The sequence below is a fragment of the Tursiops truncatus genome, chromosome 14 (genome assembly GCF_011762595.2).
Source record: "Tursiops truncatus isolate mTurTru1 chromosome 14, mTurTru1.mat.Y, whole genome shotgun sequence".
In the NCBI taxonomy this organism is placed as follows: Eukaryota; Metazoa; Chordata; class Mammalia; order Artiodactyla; family Delphinidae; genus Tursiops; species Tursiops truncatus.
This window is the reverse complement of record NC_047047.1, coordinates 18,815,876-18,838,672: the sequence shown is the minus strand read 5'-3', so window position 1 is coordinate 18,838,672 and position 22,797 is coordinate 18,815,876. Positions and strand designations below refer to the sequence as shown.

The window sequence follows — 22,797 nt, the reverse complement described above, 5'->3', positions numbered from 1 at the left end:
AAAAATAGAACTACCATATGACCCAGCACTCCCACTACTGGGCATATACCCTGAGAAAACCATAATTCAAAAAGAGACATGTATCACAATGTTCATTGCAGCACTATTTACAATAGCCAGGACATGGAAGCAACCTAAATGTTCATTGACAGATGAATGGCTAAAGAAGATGTGGCACATATATACAATGGAATATTACTAAGCCATAAAAAGAAATGAAATTGAGTTATTTTTAGTGAGGTGGATAGACCTAGAGTCTGTCATACAGAGTGAAGTAAGTCAGAAAGAGAAAAACAAATACTGTATGCTAACACATATATATGGTATCTAAAAAAAAACATGGTTCTGATGAACCTAGGGGCAGGACAGGAATAAAGACACAGACAAAGAGAATAGACTTGAGGACACAGGGAGGGCGAAGGGTAAGCTGGGTTGAAGTGAGAGAGTAGCACTGACATATATACACTACCAAATGTAAAATAGATACCTAGTGGGAAGCAGCTGTATAGCACAGGGAGATCAGCTCGGTGCTTTCTGACCACCTAGAGGGGTGGGATAGGGAGTGTGGGAAGGAGATGCAAGAAGGAGAGGCTATGGGGATATATGTATACATATATCTGTTTCACTTTGTTATTGGGCAGAAAATAGCACAGCATTGTAAAGCAATTATACTCCAATAAAGTTGTTAAAAAATATATCATGTTCTCTTAAGGTAGATGTTAAAATTATAAGCAAGGTATTGCTATTTGATGTGAATTTGGAAACCAAGTCTGTCTTTTATCATCTGGGAGATATTGGGTAACATTGCTAATCTCTGAGCTTTTGCTTTTGATTTAAAAATTGGAATAGTAATACCACTTAGAGGGACAACAGGACAATTGCATGTAGTAAATACCTCAATTATTATTAAACTAAGATACATTGAGGGCTTAGTATGTTCCATGCACTGTGCTAAGCATTTGAAATGCACTCTGCAATGTGTTTTCAAAATCATTCTGTGGAAGAGATACTGTCATCCCCATTAAAAATATTAGGAAAACGAGGTTTGGAGAATTTAAGTAACTTCCTGGAGGTTACAAAGTTAGTAGTTGATATACTGTAGTGCTTCCAGGAAGACTCTCTTGATATTCTCCCACAGTGTGACGTGTTTTCTATCATTCCTGATATGGAATGCAGTGTAGGAATTTATTTAATTATATATATATATATATATATATATATATATATATATATCCCTAGCTAGTCTGTGAGCTCCATAAGGATAGGGAATGTGTTTGAATGTTCTTAATTTTTTCCCTGATTTCTTGCACAATGAGCACATAATGTGTGCCTAATAGGATAGCTTCTTGGCCATACCTTTCTCCATTGTAGTAAGTTATCACACTGAAAAATCCTAGTAAATGATTCTTAAGTCTATCATTCATTCATGCTTGCATTCATTTATTCCCACATGAAAACACCTGAGTTTATTTTAAATACTGGATTTCAAAGTGCATTGTCTACCTAAGATTTAGGGCCCAAAATCAAGTAATTAATTTTTTTAGCTAACTTAATTTTTGAAATTTATTTTGTTATATTTCCTAGTACTTTAAGTAGACTAACAAAAAAAAAAGATTATGGTATGGAAACATATAGAATTTCTTTCAAAACAGCTGAATTAATCAAATTAATCATTTATTTTAAAAATGGAACTTAAAATAAGGGCTAAAGTGACATGGCTTGTTTCATTTGCCCTCCCACATGAAGGTTATGTTATATTAAAATGCTAATTATATTTAGATGTGAAATATGACTTTTTAATTAAGTATCCTAAATTATTAATGCCCAATAATAGTATTTATAATTCATGTATTTTAATTAAATTTAGATTCAGCTACATATGATAAAACATCAAATATTTATTTCTCTTTCACATAGAATAAGTCTATAGGTGGTTCAGGGCTGGTATAGTAATCTCAGAGTCATCAAGGACCCAGACTCCTTCTGACTTTATGCTCTGCTCCACTTGAGGAGCAGTGGAGGCTTCTGTTCTCAAGTTCATCTTTTGGTCCAAGTTGACTGCTAGTGCTGCATCTTCCCATATCCCATACAAGAAGAAGAAAAGAGGTGAGAGGGCAAAATGATGTGCTTCCTAGCTGTGTTAACACCCTTTAAAATATTTCCCAGGAACATCTGTACCCCTACCCAAATTATGTCTATGTATATCATATGACAAATCTGAAAAAAATGGGAAGAATTGGGCATGGAGTGGCAGTTCTTACCCGTCTATACTCTCCATTCAGTGGCACACAAACTGAATTCTGACTTCTGGTAGTTGCTTGATCCAGCTGAGCCCCATTTTTCTCAACTGTAAAGTGAAAATTACATTAGTATGTACTTTGTTGCATTGTTTTTAGTGTTAATGTGTGCCACAGATCTAGTACAAGGCCCAGAATGTAGAAGTACCGAATAAATCGGTAGCTAACTTTATTTTTCATTACCTTGTCTCTTCCCAAAGATGATGGTCTTTTTGATGATGTAGGTGCCCTCTTGCCCTCTTTCATCATGTCTACCAATCAAGCCACTGGATATACAATAGTGAAGAATCAGCCAAAGTCTCTGCCCTCATAGAAATTGCAATTTTTTGTCATTGAGAGTCCTGAAGGAATCACTACAGAGAGGTGATAGCTGAAAATACAGAAGGGAATGACTTCAACAGAGAAGTGAAGTAATGATTCTTATATTTCAATCTGTAGAAGAATCACATGGGTAGCAAATAAAAATGGAGATTCCTAGGCTTTCCCTTCACAGTTCTGAAGCTCACGCCTGAGATCAGGAATCTGTATTCTATTTCTAAACGTTCTGGATGCAGATACTCATGGATCACACTTTGAAAACTTCTGGTCTAGGAAGGAGGGAGGAGTGAGGCTATGGTGAGAGCTTCCCAGGGCTTTAAGTCAGTTTCGACCCTTTCTTAGACCTCATGGCTTGTCTCATTAGGCTATTTCATTCTAGCTTAGTCTAAATAATTCTTAGTTGTGAGAAGTTGTTGTGGTTGTTCACTGTATAGTATGTTTGGCAAGATCACTGGCATTTCCCCACTAGATGCCTGTAGTGGGGAAATTGCCCCAGATGAGCACCATAGATCTGGTTGAAATCTCGATTTTTCACCTAGAATATACATACTATTTGAAATGGAGCCTTTTATTTCTTCCCTCTGGAAGGGTGGAAGATGGAAGATACAATGGTTCCAGATTCATCTGCCAAATGCCCATTCGTAGCCTGGCATCGGGGTGTGGGTGTGCATTTTTCTAGAAGCGAGACTCCTGAGAACCCATCACGGTCATCCTCTGGCCATAAACTTCATACATCTTTTTAAGATCTCCATCCATCTTCCTTGTTGGTTACCCCCAAATATTCCTGTCTTAGAGATACAGGCATTTCTACTCTCAAAGGCAATTCAGGGCTCTGATAAGAATGTGTTTAAAAGAAAGTTAAGTGAATTTACTTCAGTTTCTTGCTTTTTACAAACAAGGGTATTGAGTTTAAAACAATTCAATATATTTTTTTTTTTTTTTAGCGGTACGCGGGCTTTTCTCACTGTTATGGCCTCTCCCGTTGCGGAGCACAGGCTCCAGACGCGCAGGCTCAGTGGCCATGGCTCACGGACCCAGCCGCTCCGTGGCATGTGGGATCGTCCCGGACTGGGGCACAAACCCGTGTCCCCTGCATTGGCAGGCGGACTCTCAACCACTGCGCCACCAGGGAAGCCCAAATCAATTGTTTTTATAACACCTTTTTTTGTTAAACAAAACATTTTCACATATTACTTTATTCTCTCTGTATACTTTTTAATCCTTGTATGATGAAATAGATAATAAGTACCTTTTTAAAAATAAGGAAGAAAAACAAAGTGATAATTTATATTTTTTCCTTTAAAAATAATATTAAGAAATGCATCAGGCCAATGGTCTTGAGATTCAAATTAATTATGTGAGTGTTTTTGAGATAATATTTATGATACGTAACTGCAATGCTGAAATTAGTGCTAGCTGAGCCCTTGAAACCAAGCAAATTATAGGTAAACATTGAATATATTTCATAGTTCAGCATTAATTCGTTTTAAAGAGAAGGTTGGAGAGCAGGTAACAGGTGGTGACTCTAGATGAAACAGAGATCACTCTTTCTTTCAAAGCTGTAGTTGTAGTGTATTTGAAATATTTACCATGGCAGTTTTTAGTGTATCAGGTAAAGAAATAATGAGGTATCCTTTAAATCTTATAATAAATATGGAGGTGATTTAACTTTCTCAAAGGCTAGATTCACAGGGACTCCAAGTTAGGGATTGTGCCTTGAGGAAACTTTCATCTTAGTATTAAGTATGATTTTCAGTAGGGGCAAGATACTGTATCAGACTCTCTCCAACACTTTAATGTTTATCTTTGTTCACTGGTTAAAAGTTGTCATTTCATTGGAAGTTTACAAAGTGCTTTTTTTTTTTTCAAAGAAGTTTTCCAATTTCATAGATTTGAGGCTTGCTTTCAAAGGAACCACTAATATCCTTTCTATGATTTTTTGCAATACTGTTATGCATGTCCAGTCTTTTGAGGATACTTTGTCCTTTAATCTGTGATTTTGAAAGTTTCTTGTATAGCTCAACCTCTTTTGCAAGAGAACAGATAATATGTTGTCCATCCGTAGGTTCTTTGTTGGACCAAAGAAATAATATTTCCAGTTTTAGACTGAAGGGAACCCTCCGGTGTTTTTGCTGTATTTTTCCTAAAGTACTCACTCCAGGAGAAACAGATTATAAGGTTCCAAACCAGGCCATGCCCTGGCAGGCACTTGTAAGGGGACATATTCTAGTTTCTCAGGGGAACCACCTTAAATGCTCTATATTTCTTATTTTGTTCAAAAACAATTGGAGCTGCAGTGTATTATTAAATACACTACACCTGGGAACAGAAGTCATACACTTAAAATTCCTGGTAATTGTCTTATTAGCTAGCAAGTTACTTTTCTTTAAGCCTCCGTTCCCTCATGTATCAAACAGTAAGGATAAAGGGATGTATCATTTTTGGGGGGGGATAGAGTGAAGATTAAGTGATGTAAAATATTGGCTGGGATGCTCAATATATATTGAATCTGGAAAATATCCAAAGTACATTAACCCAATACAGAGACGTATTAGTCAAATTTTATCAGTAGGCTGCTCTTACAGATCAGTTTAAGAGGCAGCCTGAGCTAAGAATCCATCACCCAACTGGCTAAACACTGGGGACGTATATACCCAATCCTACTGTGGCTTATGTGGTGCTAGCCAGAACATGACAATAAAGGGACAGGAAGTACTTGTTCATAAATAGCAAGAAGTCTAGTTCTAAGACAAGACTTTCACATGCACACAAAGTCTTTGAAGACAAAGCAGCAAATAAGTAACTAATTATTTCATGCCAGCAAGAAATGTAACAGGAGTTGAGCTGCAATCACCAAGGATAGCTCCATGGATGCTCATATTACGAGAATGGTTTATCTTTATTTTTTGGCTGATCTTTATTTCTTTTAGGAATGCACTCCACAGTCAGTTTTTGGGTCCCCAGTAGCAGGTTCCTCTGTTACATTTATTTTGAGAATGACATTTCCTGAGCATTCTCCAAAAAAAGGGAAAAATTAGATTGTAACTAGACCACCTCACCCATATTTCAGCCCTAGTCATCCCCACTGTCAGGTGGAAAAGAAAGCTTACCTCATTTTGGAAGCACCTTGTTCTTGTCTTGTTAAGGCTTATGGTACACTCACCCTGGGCGTCTATTGGAATACCCTTCCCTGTGCAGACTTTCTTGGGCCTGAGTTACCCAGGTGGTCCAATAAATTATGATGAAGATTCTAAAAGGACTCACCCAAGGTACCCAGAACTTATGTAATAATCTTTTATAGTGACATACTTATTTAAAATTTTAAAAGTTTACTTTTAAAACTGGTGAAAATATATTGGTATTAATAACCCCATTTTACAGCTGAAGAAGCAGAAGCTCAGAGAGGTTACAAGAGTACCCCAAACTTTCCTAGTCAGCAGCTAGCACAGCCAAGATTAGAGCCAATTTCTCTTTGTGCTGTTGTGCTTTGTGCATTTGAAGGATGTTGCTTGTCCCTGTCCCCCTTAGACTAGTAGTTGAACAAGAAATACAGGATATAGTATCAGTCAGATAGTATACATGATGGTAACAACTAAGATATGTTGTGTTCTTAAAAACTATGTCAGCCTTACATCATATCATGGTGCCCATTGTGTGGTTGAGTAAAAGGCTTTGTTGTAGAAATTTAGAATAAAAAAGTTTTTTTCATAAACTTTGTGTAAATAGCAAGTGGTATATGTGGTGGCTAGTGGGAAGGAGAATTAGATGTTGTATTTGATCAAGTTTTCTTTGAAAATGTAAGTGACTTTTTAGTGGCTGGCAAGAAAACGAGTAAGTAGAAGATGAAGTCCTTACTATGTGCCTAATTCATATCTCATGTGAATCGTTATTGCAGGACTGGAAGGTGGTGTGACCTTTTATTCCTTTATGACTTAAGGAAATCCACTTCATTACTGCTTGGTCACATGATTCACATTTATGAATAGTTAAAAGCCACCATAATTCATACTGAGCTCCAGATAAATGGAACCAATAGCCAGGAATAGAGAGTTCAGGGCAGGAAAACACTAAGGTGGATTTGCCTGGTCAAAGAAGATTGCATGTAGTGTGTCACGTGGGTAAACTGAAGCTGAGTTCTACCAGATATGAGTTTGTGAACCCAAGTTCACGAAGAACTTAATTTTTCTCTATTTCCTTTTATGTAAAGAATGAATGATGGTATCTATCTTATACATCTTAGAGATCATTTATTAAGTTCCCAGAACTATACCTAGAAAACATAGCTCAGTGCTTCACAGACGCTGGTACTGTTAATGAGAGAGATGATCCTTAAAGAAAGCCCAGTATTTTATACACAGAAAGTAATAAACACAAATAATTGAATTATGGATGTTTTCTGAGCAAAGGATGATCCTGAAGCTATACCACTGAGGGGAAGAGGTCATAAGACTTGTATTGTAGCTAGATAACATTTACTTTGTATATTATGTCCCTAAATCCCACTGTCCTGCTAATATTTTGCCTTTGGGTACTCTTCCATGGAAGAATAAACAGATTGATGACATGGGGAGTTGGGTACTGGACTAGGCATTGTGCCCTACCTTTCCGTCTTTGGACAAGCTTTGTTGTCTCTTACTTCCTCATCTGTAAAGTTGCAATTATTCAACAACATTCAGCAAATATTTATGGAAGACCCATATGCTAGACACTGTTTTAGGTGTTTGGGATATAGCTTGGGGTGAGGGACAATAAACCCATGAAAAAAATGTTTGTTAGATGATGACGAGTGTATGAAGAAATACTAAAATGGAAAGAGGAGGAGTTAATGCTGGGAATGGAGTTGCAGTTTGGAAAGAGAAGTTTTCACTGAGATACTGATATCTGATTAAATATCTGATGGAGTTTAGCGACCAAGCTTTACAGGTATCTGAGGGAAGAGCATTCTAGGCAGAAGAAAAAAGTATAAAGGCACTGAAGGGCAAGCATGACTGGTCTGTCTGAGCAATAATCAAGAGAGCAATGTTTTATTTATTTATTTATTTATGGCTGCATTGGGTCTTTGTTGCTGTGTGCGGGCTTTCTCTAGTTGCAGCAAGAGGGGCTACTCTTTGTTGCAGTGTGCGGGCTTATTGTGGTGGCTTCCCTTGTTGTGAAGCATGGGCTCTAGGCACGTGGACTTCAGTAGTTGTGGCACGTGAGCTCAGTAGTTGTGGCTCATGGGCTCTAGAGCACAGGCTCAATAGTTGTGGCACATGAGCTTAGTTGCTCTGCGTCATGTGGGATCTTCCTGGACCAGGGCTCAAACCCGTGTCCCCTGCATTGGCAGGTGGATTCTTAACCACTGCACCAGCAGGGAAGTCCCCAAGAGACCAATATGTAGTAGTGGAGTGAACAACAGAGAAATCAGAACTATTGGTAACCAGATTTTATGACCTTGAAGGCCACTGTGATAGTCTTGGATTTTACTCAGATTGAGATGGGGCACCATTGGACGATGTTGAGAAGAAAAGCAATATTATTTGAGTTTATGTAACAGGACTATTCTGGTTCCTGTTAAAGGGAGGAAAGAGTGAGGAGCAAGGAAACTAGTTAGGGGAAGATATTGAAACAATCTAACAAGAGATTCTGTTGGGGCTTGGCCATGGTGGTAATAGTGGAGAAGGTGAGAAAAGGTCAAATATTGGATATATTTCAAAGATGCTGCTGACAGACTATGATGGAAGATTGGATGCTGGGTCAGAGAGAACAAGGTGTAATATAAAATTCTGGGTTTTTAACCTAAACAGTTGGAAGAATTGTGTTGTCAGTAACTGAGACTAAGAAGACAGTGGGAAGAGCAGGTAGCTCATACTTGTCTCTGGAATGTTGGGAAGAGTCATTAAGAGAAGTCTGAAGAAGCTTAGGTTATCCTCTAAATGTTGAGAGGTCTTTGTGAAAGTAAGAACTTTTGCAAGAACCTGAAGTAAGGTCCAGATGGAAGTTAAGTACTTACAACTCACTGTGTTCTAAGTAAGATAGGAAAACTTCACCTGAATCTGTGACAATGTACACAGTGAACACTTGGAAATTAATTAAATATGTGATGAAACTGGTAGTGAGTTTACATCTCACAATGAGAAAAGTAGTGGCCAGGAAAAAAGAAAAGTATTTGGAGAGTATTGTTCTATGTCTACTCAAAGAATGTTTCAAAGTAGGCAGAAAAATGTATTCAATTATGAAAAGCCATGGGTTAACTGCTCAAATTTAAAACTAATTTAATTAAAATTACTGACTTTAAAAGATGCATTATACTGAAGACCTCTTATGAGCCCTTGAATAATGATATCCATTTCTTTTTGTTGTTATTCTCATTTCTGTAATAAAAGAAGAGTTGAGGGCTTCCCTGGTGGCACAGCAGTTGAGAGTCCACCTGCTGATGCAGGGGACACGGGTACGTGCCCCGGTCCGGGAAGATCCCACATACGGTGGAGTGGCTAGGCCCATGAGCCATGGCTGCTGAGCCTGCACGTACGGAGCCTGTGCTCCGCAACAGGAGAGGCCACAGCAGTGAGAGGCCCGCGTACCGCAAAAAAAAAAAAAAGAAGAGTTGAAATTTTAGGTTGATGTAGTGAATTATTTTGTATAGTTACACATATGTCTAAGATTTCACATTAGTTTTCTGCATTATATTTAAGAGATTATTCTTTATGAATTATACAAGGAGAACAATATGCTAATGAGGGAGAAACAATATTAATATACCCCTGTTAATCAAAGCATAGCCTTTGGGGGGAGGGTTCGAAGGCCCATAGTGGATATGGTAAATGGGTTTAACCTTGATTGCTCACTCTCATCAATTGCTAGTGATTGACTGCAGTGTGTTTTGAGAAGAATTCTGAGATCTTGTCTAGGATCAATAGAACAAAGGACTGTTATTGACTGGATGTGCCTGATAAAGGTACCAATGAAGAAATGGTAGCAAGTATGTCACACATGAACCATCCTTGCCTTCACTAAAAGAGGCATTTCTGGAAGAGGCTTGGAGCATTGACAAGTATGGCTTGTTTAAAGGTTACCCATTCTGTTTTTGTTTTATTTTGTTTTGTTTGTTTGTTTCTTTTGCACCTAACTTACTTCTTGGTACCTCCTGGTCTTTCCAGACTGTAGCCTAGGCAATGTCCTTTCTTTATAGTTTGACTTTTAATTATCCTGGATTTTTTGGTTAGTCTATTTTCAAGACCTGGCCTTTGCTAATTTATTTGGTTAATAAATATGAACAAAATATAACCAAATGCAGCAAGATTGGTATGCTTATGTTTTGGGAAGCTGGGTGGATGAAACTTTCAAGCACCCCTGAAGAATATGTAGATTCAACACTGTGAGTCTATTGGTGGGTTAAGATAACGAGATAAGCTGATCTCAGTTGAAGACAGCAGGTGTTAGGTCCAATGGGCTAAAAATTTTAAATAGCCCATTTTATAGAACAATGGATTTAAGACTTTAGGAAACAAATCTAGGAAACCCAACTGTATTTTGATGGAGTTGAAGCACAGGGCTTGGGAGGTTGATCTTCAGTGTTTGATGTGCAGAAGAGGGAACTGTGTTTGAGGTAGCTTAGGACACTCTCAGCTGGGTTCTGACGACAATATAAGAGTTGAATTAATTAGGCTGTTGAACTTCCCAGGTAACATTATTATGCTTTTCAATAAGAAATATCTAGAAATAATATCTTAACCAAAACAAAGAGTATGATTTTTTTTGAAGAGCCTGAATTTTTGAAATGTTAGGCCCTATATGTGGTTGGATAAAATATTTTATACTCTTTCTTTTGATGCCTCTCAAATAAGATCTTTAAACATTACTTTCCAGGACCAGATTGGCTTCCCTCCACCTCCTACTAGAGCCATCTTGACTTTTCAACTATCCAGTCTTTCTCCAACCCCTATAAGCCCTAAATGTTCTTAGATATTTTGGGTGCCATGCATAAATCCCCCATGTTTTCTTATACTGAATCTTGAGCCCTCCTTTCCTCCATCTAAAAGATTCAGTAGTGCTACAAAAGATACAACTTACGGTGCTTTTCTATTCTCCTTGTGAACTTCTCCATGCCTTTATCAGTACAACATTAAAACTGTAATAATCAGGCATTGAGAACAAGCCAAGGTGACAGTAGCTTCAGTAAGAAGAAGGTTAGAGTGAGTCCAAAATGCTGGATTGGGTGGATAGAGGGTGTGGAGAAACCTTGAGAGGAGAAAGTAGAGGAGGAGGAGGTGGAAATGAAAAATATGATTTTAAAAAGACCCTTTTTAAAAAGACTCAAATGGTGATTTAAGGAAAGGTGGATCACAGTAATAATAAAAGCTTATGATTTGCTAAGGGCCTCCATGTGCCAGGTATTCAGCTTCAAGGGTATTATCTCATTTAATACTTAATAATCCTAGAAAGTGCTTTTTTTCACTTTTACTTTAGAGAAAGATAAGAAAGAGTTTCAGGTAGAGCTAGGTTAAGTAGCTCTCCCAAGATCACATAGCCAGTGATTAGACCCATCAGGTTTGAGCTCAGGTTTTGAGTCCAAAGTCCAAAATCCAAGCTTTTCTTCACTGTAAGAGAGGAAAAGATAAAACAGGATGGAGTAACAGGAAGAGTTGGAAGTGGAGCATGAAATGTAAGAACGCATTGCCAGAGGGGAGAGAATGTACAGGACTTGGAAGAATGGGGTGGAAAGAGGGTACTAGAATCCTGAGGAGGGGTAGCAAACACTCCTTGGGGGAAGGGGTCTCTTCTGCTGCTCTTTACTCTCTTCATCCAGGACTCAGGTAGCAACAGAGGCTTTGACTAGCTCTTTCCACACACCTGATGAGAAGAGAGTTATGGGCTGGATGGGAGTTTAGTTTCCCCAACATATGAATAATGCCACATGATACAACTGTTAGTGATTGAATGTGGAGAGGAGTGAACAGATGGTGAAGAATAATCCAGGCTTCCAGATTATGCTCCCTTCCCAGGCACAACCCTCCATCAACCAGCACCCAAACCTGTGGTCCTTGACTCTTTGGATCTATTCTTCACTTAGTAGTTGCACATTGTATTCTGGAGCCTAGGAGCTGTTTTGTAAGGTGTTAAATGGCCTTTATCACTTATCAACAAATATACCATGACCATGCAAAGTTCAGCATTTCTGAGAGTACTGGGCCCATTGGTGGCTCTTTGATTCATTTTGTGAAGACATATTTCTCTTGGATTCTTGGGCAGTGGCTTGTCTTAAATTTGCCTCCCAGTAATGGTAATGCAGAATAGTGCGGGAGAATGAGGGAACTAAAGGGATCAAATGTGGTGACCTTCTGCTAGCTGGCTGCCCCATACGGAAGGCAAAAAGGAGCTGTAGCCCTTTGAAAGTCTGAGCCTTGGTTGGTGAAGACACGATGATTCTCATGATCAGAGATGACAAAATCAACAATCAATGCATGGAATATGTATGTGACATAAAGATATTCCTACCCAGGAATATCTCCCAGTTTGTAATATATATATATATATATATATATATATATATATATATATATATATATATATCCATCCACTGGCGCATGGTCTCTTGTTGGATTTATTTCCTATGCTTCTGTTGTTATGTGAAAACAACCCAGAGAAAACCTCTGGGCCAGGAGATCCTGATGTGTAGGAAAAGGAACAGTATGGGAAGGCAGAAATATAGAAAAGGGAGGTGGGGACTTCCTGGAGGAATAGAGATGCCTGTTCATAACTTTCCAAGGGGTAACACATCCCAATACTCCCATTTCTCCTTGGGATTCCAAGGTTAGCAAAAATGCCTTGTTTGGGGTTGAGCAAAAACTGTTCTGCTTTAAATGGTGAGGAAAAAAAATGGCTCTAAGCCATATTTAAGAAATTTGTTGACTGTAATTAAGCCTTCATGGGAATCCCCAAGGTTTAGTTACCTATAATTGAAAAAATGCAAATGAAGACAGTTAATCAGTGGACTGGCTGACTAAGAAGTACTACCTACCTCAATGAATTAGAAAGGAAAACACAAATATGTCCAGTTGAGAAAGTTACCTGAGAACCATTGGTAAATTTCTCAGCAACACTGGAGCTTTTTTTTTTTAAGCCTGGCTGAGATTGCAGTGCTTGTCTGCTAAGGCCTTTGCCAACTTCATCTTGAGCCATTACAGACATATTTCCCAACAACTGGCCTTCAGCCTTGGGAGAGCACCAGCTGCCTCCCTGGCAGCACTCAAGGAATCCCTGCAGAAAAAATAACAGACCTTTTCTCCTCCTTTCTGCTGTGATTGAGCCACTACTTAAAGTTGAAAAACATTTACTTTTCAAGATCCTGTAATCAAATGGGAACACCCTTGGGATTAAGCCAACTCTTCAGGAGTTAGCCTACAGTATTCTTGCTTTCAGTTATCAAGGATTAGTACATGTTCTAATATTAATAGATTTAATGCAGTTTATTTTTTGTTTTAACGATCATCACAGCCATACCTGTGATGGTCATTTTCACTTCAGACGTCATACTTGTTAGTATATTCAGCTAATTTTTACCCTCTGATTTAAAATCATCCCCAAAATGCTTTGTACTTCTGTTCATACTTATGTCTTCAGCTTAATTATTTCATTAATTAGCAACTCATACTGTGGTGTCAGTACAAATTCACAGTTTGTCCCTTAAAGTTAGCTATGGGAAAAAAGATTAAATGCTGCATCATTTAAATAAAAAAATACTTGTTTGAGGTTGATTGGTAGTAACAGAAACAGAAAGTATTAAACAATTTAAATATAGAAGTATCTGTGTTATAAACTATATCAAGTTGTTTTTGACAACTTTTTCAAAATATGACCTCTTGGAGGAGGGAGGTAAAGAAGTTTCCTTTCTCATGCCACTGAGCATATTCTCAAGGAGCAAGGTGCTGTGATTGATTAGTAATGCCTGCCATGGACACCATAGGGGTGAGTGCACATTGCTGCCCTATGTTCACCACTGTCACTGTCTTAACAAGAAGGATTTCAGCTTTGCTAATCTATTTCATTGTTGATGTTTGATGAGGAAGAGTGTGTAGACTAGGACACTGAAATGAGGGTTTACCACACAGGAATAATCTTTTTTGTATTCATGTAAACATCCATGAAGTGGGGAAAGATGTGATTAGGCCGAACCTTTTCACCATATCTTTGTTTGCTTCAGTTATTTATTACCCTGGACTTGCTAGCATTTTATAAAAGTGTTATTGATATAGACTCTGGAAAATGTAGGGAGATATTTCAAGGTATTTCAAATGTATCACAGTTTCTAAGGGGATCAAATATCTCTTCAAATCCTCATGGATTTTTCAAACATGAAATGTTCTTCTTGGCAGATAATAGGCTGCAATGCTGTGGGTTTCTAACCTCCCATTCATTAACAGCAAAACTGACTTGTAGCAAAGTCTCTCTTTTTTTTCCTACAGGTAGTTTGTGACTCCTTTTGGAGAGATAACTGTTTAAATATAAATAAATGGCCAGCTCCAATAGAGAGATTCCAGTTTTCTCAGGGTATTTACTTTCAATTTATTATCAATTCTTCCAGCACAACTTCCTCCCCTCAAAACACTGTCCCAGCCCTGAATATGTATAGTGTAGGCCCATTAAAATATTTCTTGTTCTTATATATTAAACACTATGTTAGTCCCATTAAAAGATCTTGCACATGGTTAAAATGGACTCTACCCAGTTTAGCATTCTCAAAGTCATTAGCACTATCAGTTATTATTTGAGAAAATTAGAATAAAAGAGCCTAGGCCCAAATGGGACTAGGTTACCGTTCCCAGGCACCTCTAAGCTTTTCAAGGTAATCACTCCTTGGCTTTTATATTTCAAAATCACCTTCAAAATTATTTGGTTTATTTTATTCAATTTAGCTTAGCCAGTAGTCCAATGACATTTACATTATTTTTAATGCAAGGACGGATTGCTTTGTACTTGGGATTTGCATGAACTACCATTTATGGTTCATTATTTTGTGGTAATAGATAATCAGCTTTTTGGAAATAGATTCATTTCCAGGTTATATTTCTATCTCTACATGCATATTTTAAATGGATTAATGTGGAGCACAGTGAAATCCTAATTCTCTTCTCTAATTATATTCCTGACCCTCACAAATTAACATCCTAAGATGTTCACTATGTCATATGTGGTTAATCCAATGCATTTCTCTCCACCTCTTTCAGATTACTTTGCACTTTTGACAATGGTATTTTTTTTTTTTATTTGGGGTGAGGGTGTTTTTTTAAAGCCAGTTGTTAAATCTAAACTGCATTAGCTTTATTGCTGGTTGGCCCCAGGAGGATCAACATTATTATCAAGGGTGAAGGATTGCTAATTACTTAACAGAATCGAAAGTAGCCTTGGCTGTCAAGGGAATAGTTAAGATATTTCTTGATGATATTATGTCTTAGATTATTAAAAGAATATTGATTTTGATCTTGAAAGTATAATGCAGAGAAAAATTTTAGTAGATTTATTGGACTTTTTGACCTGTGGGAAGAATATGGGTTTAATATCTCATTCCACATTCTATTAGCTCTCTCTGTAGAAACACTAAATAAGAAATGTGAAGGGAAGAAAAAATCAGACAGAAATTGACATAAATTATATACTTACTGTATGCAGAACTGGAAAGACCAATATAAACAAAACATGGTTTCTTACCTCTTGCTCCCTGAATTTCACTCACAGAATTTCAACTCTTCCTTTGGTAACTCACTCTACCTACGTGTAGCACACACACACCTCACTATGTCCAAAGTTAAACTCAACAGTTCAGCACTTCAGCTTCCCACTTATTCTATCACCTGGATGAATACATCCATGTATACCAAATTGTACTAGCTAGGAATTTCAGAATTGTCCTTCTTCAGCACTCTTAACCATCCAGGCATGACCAACGTTCTATTTAACCCATTAGAAAAGTAGTAGAAAAATAGAGGGATAGACTGTAGGGTAGAGAGTAAATGACAATTTGGTGTTTCAAGAAATGCAGTTGCACTTTCATTTGAAAGAGTGTGGTTTGAGTCATGCAGTCACATTTCTGTCAAATTCTATTTCTATTGGAACTGAACACCTCTTGCAGTATAATCCCCATGTTAATGAAATAGCATGAAACATAATGACATGGTGTTTCAGAAATCTTCAGATGATCCTGTAAATTTTGAATCATTGTAAGCACTTTTCACAATTCATAAGGAAGTAAGCAGCACAAATATCAATTAATGGAAGAATCACATTTCAGGAAGTCTTCCCTCTAGTATTTCTCTCTACTCAAAACGCAAAATGAGGAAAGTGTAGGGAAAGAGAAATCTGTCTATTAGAAGTTAAGTGAGGTTAAGAAGAAGAGAGTGGTAATAGAGGCAGAAAAAGAGCCAGAAAAACCCTATAGAATTGGCTGTAAAACAGCTCTCCCGCCCTTATTTGCTTTTCATGGACTGTGATAGAACAAGATGTGAGGAAACATCTGTTGCCTTTTTAAAATAGTACTTTGATATTTTAAAAAGAATAGTGACAGAATTAGGAGAAGCCTAATTTCCGTGGTTAGGGACAGCAGACACCTATGGAATAGAATAGAGAGAATTAATCTAGTACAGCTTGATAAATTTGGGGACTATGGATTCGTCTGCCATGCTCGACACTGAGAAGCATCATAGAGCAATGGTTAGAGCATGGGCTCTGGAGTTAGGCTTCCTGGGTTTAAATCTTGGCTTTCCCACTTAGCTGAGCATAATAGTATTCCCTGTCTGAGGGGTGGATGTGAGATTGAATGAGAGAAAGGAAACTTGAGAAGTTAGTCCAGAGACTAGCTCATGGTAACATTTGCTAAATGTAAGCTATTATTATTATTTTTTTAAATTAAGTAGCCACTTCTCTTAGAATTGATATAAGAATTTAATGGGCTGCCTCATAGGAATAAAAAGGCCCTTGAGCAGGAAAAGATACAAGTCTCTTTCTGTGGATAAGTCTACTCAGTGTATATGCAAGCCAGCTTGAGGAATGGCTGGCGACAGTCCACCTTTGAGACTTATTTAAGCTAGCAAGACCAGCCCAGATAAAGGCTTAGGACACTAACCAGAGTAGCTGAGCCCCACCTGAGGGTACAACAATATACAGCAGTCATTACTGCTGTATATTGAATGTACTTCATAGAAACAGAGCAAGTACAAGAAAAATCTGCAGGGATCGGATCCCAGGAACTGCTGCCGTCAAGGTGCATCCAAGCCAGGAGACCAGTCAAAAGGCCAGGAAGGATTGCTGGGCAGTAGCACATCCCAAGCCAGGAGATTTAGTTAGAAAGAATTCAGGCTCTGAGGATGAGACTAAAAATCACAGACCAGGTGAGATGGACGCTCTCACTAGACTTAGTCATGATGTTTATAGGATGCCCAGACAGAGTTAATAATTGAGATCAGTTCATTTCGAATGATAGTTAGTCACTGAAAAACAAGACCCCAGAGATTAAATGATGCTTCAGAGAAGTAATGCAATGTAGTGGTTCAGATGTTGGGCTTTGGAGAGAGAGAGTACAGGTCTTAATTCCTACTTTGCCAGTTACTACAGGGACAAGTTATCCTACCTCTCTAAGCTTTGCTTTTCTCATCTTTAAAATGGGGGTAACAGTTTCTACTACAAGGAGTTTTGAAACTTGAGTCATGCAAATTAATTAAAAGGACTAAGGCAATGCCAAGCACCTAGTAAGTGCTCAAGTAATGTTGGGTATTAATATTATTAGAATTTCATTAACACGTCTTGTTTGAAAATGCCCTAGTTACAGTATACACCACAAAATAGAGCACAATTATGTGAAATAAGTTTTCTTAAACTTTCCATTTAAAAATCTTCTTTCCATGTAGCTTTACTCTTTTTAATGTATTTTCTTTAGGAAGTGAATTTTTAGCAAGATGTGCCACTTGGAAACCAGGTCTCAGTGCTATTTTGGACAAGTATAAAGGAGACCCATTTTTAAATAAAACAAATTATGATTGTGCTGAAAATGATCTAAATCATTACAGTGGGTATAGGGCAAATGGTAAAATTTATCCCTGGGGAATTCAAGTTTTAAGAAGAAGTCAAATTTTGTATTAATTTTAGATTGGCCTTATTGCCTTGGAGTATATTTGTTCAGGCTTACCTGGCCCTCACCTCCTCGCTTTGCCTTGCCATGAATTCAGTACCTGCCCCACCAGGTGGCTTGAACAAAATCATTGACTTTATAATTTAGAGCTGTCTCACTGTCAACTAATGTGTTAGGTTTATTCATAGGATTCCTGTGTCAGGCTGGGAGAGCAAAGGGGTTCTGAAGAAGAAACAGGCTATCATATTTTTGCAGCAGAATTAGACACCATCTATCTGAAAATGGAATCTGTGGTAAAAATCTCCAAATTATTTGTAATTCTTCTTGTTGGATCCACTCAATTCTCCCAACTCAATTCTCCCAAGATTTGCTTTTCGGGGGACAATTTAAAATACAATAGACATATCTTGCCCTAATCTACTTCTGCTAATTCTGTTACCCCAAAGCAAATCAACAGAACTGTCCCTGATATAATATCATTCTACTCTCTCTTTACCCATAGCACACAACAAAAGTAACTAACTTTATGACCGAATTTTACTCTTTTCTGAAACCTTATAGACTTTTACAGGGAACTGTCGATTGGCCAAGGGGTATGGTATCTAGCTCCTAAAGAAACTATGACTGATCTAATCATCCCAGCATTTTGCTATCTTATCTATTTTCTTCATTATTTGTACTTCTGCCTGGGGGTATAATTGGAAAGATGAAAAAGTGAGATTCAGTTGGATAATTAGCTGTGATGTTACCAAACTTGTTGTTGGTGGAAGTCCTGAAATCATTGGTTGAAATAAGCCTTGAGAGAGTCCTTGGGTGTCATTAATCCAGTGGTTCTTAACCTTTGGCATGAATCAGAATCCCTTGGATTGCCAGTTTTTTTGATTCAGAAATGTGGGGATTGGCCTGAGAGAGTGCATTTCTAACAGGTTCCCAGGTGATGCTGGTTCAGAGACTGTACTTAGAGAATCACTGGACCAATCTGTGCCTGTTTTCCCTTCTATTAACATGAATAATCTAGAATTTGCTTTTCCTTAGCTAACTTTAGAAACTTATGCTGTAAAAGTAAACATTATGGGTTAAACAGTTATTTTGGTATATGGACACCTATACAGTGTAATAGAATTGGTAACATAACTAGTTACTCTATCCAATTGGTTGATTTAATTTGCGAAGCAATCAATTATATATTCATTGAGTCGTGGCTCTAATCCACAAATCTCAGCTTCTCTATATTATTGTGGCATCAATGTAATACTGGCTTTTAATCGTGTGTGTGTGTGGTGAAGCCTCAGTTTTATGGTATTGCAAGAAATTCATACGTAGAAAGCTTCTTCCATTGTTTTCTCAAATAATCTGATTTTATGAGCTTTTTTATGGTAGAAGAATTGAGTTCATTTCTCATAGAATTTTTAAACTCAGAATAATGTTTATTTAGCTTTAATAAAGGATGTAGAACAGATAACAGCCAGAACAACATAATAGAGTCTTTAGATATAACTTCTTTTTTTTAACATGTTATGGAGTATAATTGCTTTACAATGGTGTGTTAGTTTCTGCTTTATAACAAGTGAATCAACTGTACATATACATATATCCCCATATCTCCTCTCTCTTGTGTCTCCCTCCCATCCTCCCTATCCCACCCTTCTAGGTGGTCACAAAGAACCAAGCTGATCTCCCTGTGTTATGCAGCTGCTTCCCACTAGCTATCTATTTTATATTTGGTAGTGTATATATGTCCATGCCACTCTCTCACTTTGTCCCAGCTTACCCTTCCTCCTCCCCGTGTTCTCAAGTCCATTCTCTATGTCTGCGTCTTTATTCCTGTCCTGCCCCTAGCTTTAGATATAACTTCTGATGTCCCCAGTCACTGCTTGGGGCTTGCTTTGGTCACAAGAAATGACAAGTTAAGTGAAATCAGGTCACATCACATTAGTGGAGTCACTGTGTTTGGGGTCACTGGGCATAACACTGTTAATTACTTCATACCCAGAAGGTTGTACGCCTAGTTCCTATTCTCTAATATAGCTACACCGATTACAAGTTATACAATGAACAATCTCAGCAACTAGGAGCACATTACTTAGGAACATTCTTGGATCCCTCATTTAACTGCAATGGATACATTTCCTTAGTTACTATTACAGGTTTAATGAACAAACTACATTCAGGCATCCCTGAGGCTGGAGTAATATTTGCAGTCCAGCTGTTAATTCTTTCCTTTCACTAGGTGACATGTAGAATCCTGGCTGAAAGGGGGTCTGAGAAATGCAGTTTTGAACTTTTCCAGCTTTTGTGGTCCAGGAGTTTGAAACAGTTATCGAACGGTCTAGTATACAGTCTATAACACATTGCCTAACTGGTTAAAAGCAGAAAAGAGGTAACTTGAAAACTACCTGGTCTTGGAGTCTGGAGATGAACTTCTACACCTACTCTGCTCTAAGTTGTGACTGGTCTTAGCAATTTTAAAGCCATTCTACACAATAGGGTGGCAGTATGGCACAGTAGTACAGTCTTTAAGGACCCCATCACTTAAGCTGTATAAACCTGTGAAAATTGCTGGACCTCTGCATGCAACAGATCTCTCACCATATAATGGCAATGACAGTAATACCTCCGTCACAGGGTCGTTGTGAGAGTTAAGTGGGGAAACAAGTTCTTAAAATAGCATTTGGCACATCGTAAGAAATCAATATTTCATTAGCGCATGGATAAGGGGGTCTCATTGAATGTTCTTTGACTTATGCAAGCCTGACACAACTGTTGATATTTTATATGAGGTATATTTAAGACCTGGGAAAAGTCAGGTACCGCAGCACAATAAACACCTAAGTAAAAAGTCAGCGCACCCATGGACGTATTCCTCTGCTTAGCTGCCTGCATCCCTACCAATCCTGAGCTCAAGATGGAGAAATAGTCTACAAATAGATACTTCCACTGAGAGAGCCATAAAACCCCTTATAACGTTTTATTCGTTAGTGCCTGACAAATGCTTTTCAAATAATTGTCATTATTACCAATCAGCCTAATGCAATAACATGACATGTTCCCCTTTGGAAAACTTTTGTTATGTTGGAATTCTTACATGCCAAAAGGAGGGTTTTGTCTTTCGAGGTACTGGGATTTTAGAAAACTGCATATCGTCGAGTATCCTCTATTTTTTCTTTTTCTTTTGGGATTAGGGCTAGAAGACAGGTGACTGCTTTGTAACCTATTCTCCTTATCATGTAACAATCTGCTCCTTTTTCGGCAATACTGTATACTTGCATAAACACAACATTGTTTTAACTGAGAAATTGCACCTCCATCTTCTGAATGTTGTGCCTTGGCTAACCCAAGTATATTTCATTCTTCTTCCACTCCAGCTGGACAGTGCCACATCGCTCATCCAGGCAGCTAAAAATCTGATGAATGCTGTTGTCCTCACGGTGAAAGCATCTTATGTGGCCTCAACAAAATATCAGAAGGTCTATGGGACAGCAGCTGTCAACTCACCTGTTGTGTCTTGGAAGATGAAGGCTCCAGAGAAGAAGCCCCTTGTGAAGAGAGAAAAGCCTGAAGAATTCCAGACACGAGTTAGACGAGGTTCTCAGAAGAAACACATTTCGCCTGTACAGGCTTTAAGTGAATTCAAAGCAATGGATTCCTTCTAGGACGATAGGCTTTAACAAGAAAGCTTTTTCTTTCTTTTCCTTTTCTATTCTTTTCTTTTTAATTCCATTTTTGTATGTATACCTGCTGACTCATATGCCTCTGGCATGGGGAACTAAGGGAGCAGTGTCTGTTTGCATGTAAGATGAGATGTGATCAATAGTGCTGATCCATCTGTAGCCCAGGGAGGGGACAGGGAGTTCCTGTCCCAAGGTGGCACAGAGCTGTCCTTTGCAACATTCTAGTAAAATTGGGCAAAGAGTTCACATTGCAATGTTTATGGGAGCGGGAGGGATGGGGAAAATAAACTTAACTCTACAAAAGCAAACTCTAATGCATGCAAGAATCATTAAGTTGGCAGGTATATTAATAAGCGAAAAATCTGGAAGTGTAATGGTAGAATATAAAGCTTGTATTGCTTCTGTTTCAGTGCAAAAGTGTACTAGCCAATACGCTTAAGTGTGGCCCACAAATTGAGCAATTTAACGTTGACATCATATCGATGATATTATGTGGAGTTTTTACTAAGGGGAAACTAACTCGTCCAGCCGAAAATGTTTCTTTTAATCTGTATTCTGTTCTTTCTCTCCTAGTCGTGCCATTACTAGTGCTCATGTTATCAATTTCCCCCTTTACTGAAAACATAAACATTTATTTAAAACAATTATAATCCTTCTGGGGGCACTGGAAGCACAATGTGGTGATCATCTTGCTTTTACTTTTTTAAAAATTTGAACTATGATTTTGCTAGAAATAGGAAGCCCAGTGATGGAATGTTAGAGGAATGGAAACTGACAGTGTGTGAAGATTTAGAGGCAAATACATAGGTGTAGCTTGGAGTGCTGGTATCTAATATACCATTGTATCCACTAACTCGAAATAAACACATTTAATCTTGACATCTGAAAAATGCTTTCCTTCGTTGAATGCATGCTTATAAAAGATTAGCTCATCTTCTTGAAAACTGATTAAAAATGCTTTGTGTTCATTTTTAGAAATTGGAGGTAAAAGTAGCTAGATGATATGTAAAGAAAACTCTGGGATATCTTTAAGTCCAGGAATTGTTTTTTGTGTGTGTTTTCCCATGTGTTTTTATTCACTTTCAAACTGAATCTAAAATGAGAAAGTCATGTGTTAGAATTTTCTGGGCCACGTTTAGCCCTGGGCTAAACTTAAGAAACTTAACATGTTCTCAGAGAGAAACTGAATAAATAAATAAATAAATATATATATATATATATATATATATAGAGAGAGAGAGAGAGAGAGAGAGAGAGAGAGAGAGATCCATTAATTTCAAAATATTTTATTCATTTCAATATTTTATTCATTCATTCATTTTTTATATATACTGTAAAAAAGAGGGTCTCTGTCCCATTACTAAGAAAGAGTGGGCTGTAGTCTTTCAGCTATAGCTTGAGGAGTGAGGAA

The 22,797-nt window shown here is 37.8% G+C and overlaps 1 protein-coding gene across 2 annotated transcripts in view; it reads left to right on the top strand.

Annotated features, from left to right (window-relative positions):
- Positions 1-22,247, top strand: part of CTNNA2 (catenin alpha 2) — a 1,042,487-nt gene extending 1,020,240 nt beyond the window's left edge. For both annotated transcript variants that reach the window (XM_019942095.3, XM_019942096.3), the window contains one exon: positions 21,081-22,247. In XM_019942095.3, the coding sequence (XP_019797654.1) occupies positions 21,081-21,368 (288 nt within the window). In that variant the 3' untranslated portion in view covers positions 21,369-22,247. The remainder of the gene's footprint in view (positions 1-21,080) is intronic.
- The last annotated feature ends 550 nt before the right edge of the window (positions 22,248-22,797 follow it).